General features: G+C 38.7%; 1 protein-coding gene across 1 annotated transcript; it reads right to left on the bottom strand.

Annotated features, from left to right (window-relative positions):
* Positions 1-457: 457 nt before the first annotated feature.
* On the bottom strand, positions 458-1,178 carry LOC112524586 (late embryogenesis abundant protein EMB564-like). Its single transcript, XM_025134479.1, has 2 exons — positions 962-1,178; positions 458-840 (listed from the first exon to the last, which is right to left on the bottom strand). Exons 1-2 carry the CDS (start codon positions 1,110-1,112, stop codon positions 674-676), a joined length of 318 nt encoding a protein of 105 aa, XP_024990247.1. The 5' UTR covers positions 1,113-1,178; the 3' UTR covers positions 458-673.
* Between the last annotated feature and the right edge of the window lie 229 nt (positions 1,179-1,407).

Genomic DNA, 1,407 nt, shown 5'->3' with positions numbered 1-1,407 from the left:
CTTCTTAATCCTTTTTTATTAATATTATTAATTTAATATTTATCTTAATTATATTTTAGATTTTTTATATTTCAAAATAAAATATTTATCCTCTATCTTATTATGTTTATCTCCGTAATTAATTACATAAATTCAAACAAAAAACTTCAATAAATTATACGTTCACACAATTTATAAAAAACATCCTTTTGATTTTCGAAGAATGAAAGGCAAAGGAATTATTTATTTGTATTAAGATATCAATTTACTCCAAGAAAAGCTCGTATACAATCCCTCCAGATTATTACCTTCAATTAATGATACATGCATCTCTCTTCCTGTCAACCTCCAACTTCGTTGGAGACTGCTGCTTTCTAATTTACTCCATTTTCCTACACAGACAAAATCAAGTAACAGATCTGGTCAATTACATCGACTTCACATAGCGGCATTAGCTCCCAAATGATTAGAAAGGCAGTTCAAGAAAAGGAGGATTTTATAAACACAAGCAAATAACAGAAGAGTGTATCACAGAGTCCAGGCATGCATGCATGACTGAAATTAAAGACAGCAAAACGTCAACAGTAGTTTATTGAACTTATATTACAGACACACAGACAGACGTACAACCAACCAAAATATAGCGTACTACAAGCAAACACTAGCTATTATCGACGATCGATGATGATGATGATCAACCGGACTTCCTGGTGTACTTGGATTCGTCTATCGGAATCCCTTCATCCGCAGCTCGTTCCCCTCCGGATCGGTCTGTGGTGCTCAGCCCACCCTTTTTCCCCATCTCCTGGTACCCTTCAGTCCCCAGCTGATCCTTTCTCGTTTGTCCTCCACGGCTTCGACCTTCAACACCATTTTTAATCAAATTATTTAAAATTAATCAAGACAAATACAAAGCATTCGATGAGTATCTAGTTTTCGTGAGAACCATACAACCATTATATATATGTATGTATGTATATACCTTCAGCAAGGCGTTCCTGGGCCTCGAGGCTTTTGCCACGAGTACCACCGGGAATGACGGTCTCGCCTTGAGCCGCTCGTTGGTCGAGTTCCCTTTTCTCCTCTTCGGAAATCTGGTCATGCAGTTTCTTTGATTGTTGTTGTGATGCCATTTTCCAGAAGAAGTTATGTGAATGTAAAGCTTGATTGATTTTTGGTGGTGTTGATGCAATGTGGAATGGAGTGGAGGACGATTGAGGTGAATATATACATGTATAGGAGATATAGAAATTAGCATGCATCGTGCCACGTGGTATGATGATGTGGTGGGATATGGTGACGATGAGGGGCTAAAAGGTGTGAAACGTGTTTTTTGTCTTGGAACCAGGAGGCTCCGGGGAGACACGTGTCTCCACCGTAAGTCGGTAGGTGGTAGCTATCTCATCCACTGGGATTGCCTGAACACTT

Source organism: Cynara cardunculus, assembly GCF_001531365.2.
Source record: "Cynara cardunculus var. scolymus isolate 2C chromosome LG 1, CcrdV1, whole genome shotgun sequence".
NCBI lineage: Eukaryota > Viridiplantae > Streptophyta > Magnoliopsida > Asterales > Asteraceae > Cynara > Cynara cardunculus.
The sequence above is the reverse complement of the archived record's forward strand: the minus strand, read 5'-3'. Positions and strand labels throughout refer to the sequence as shown.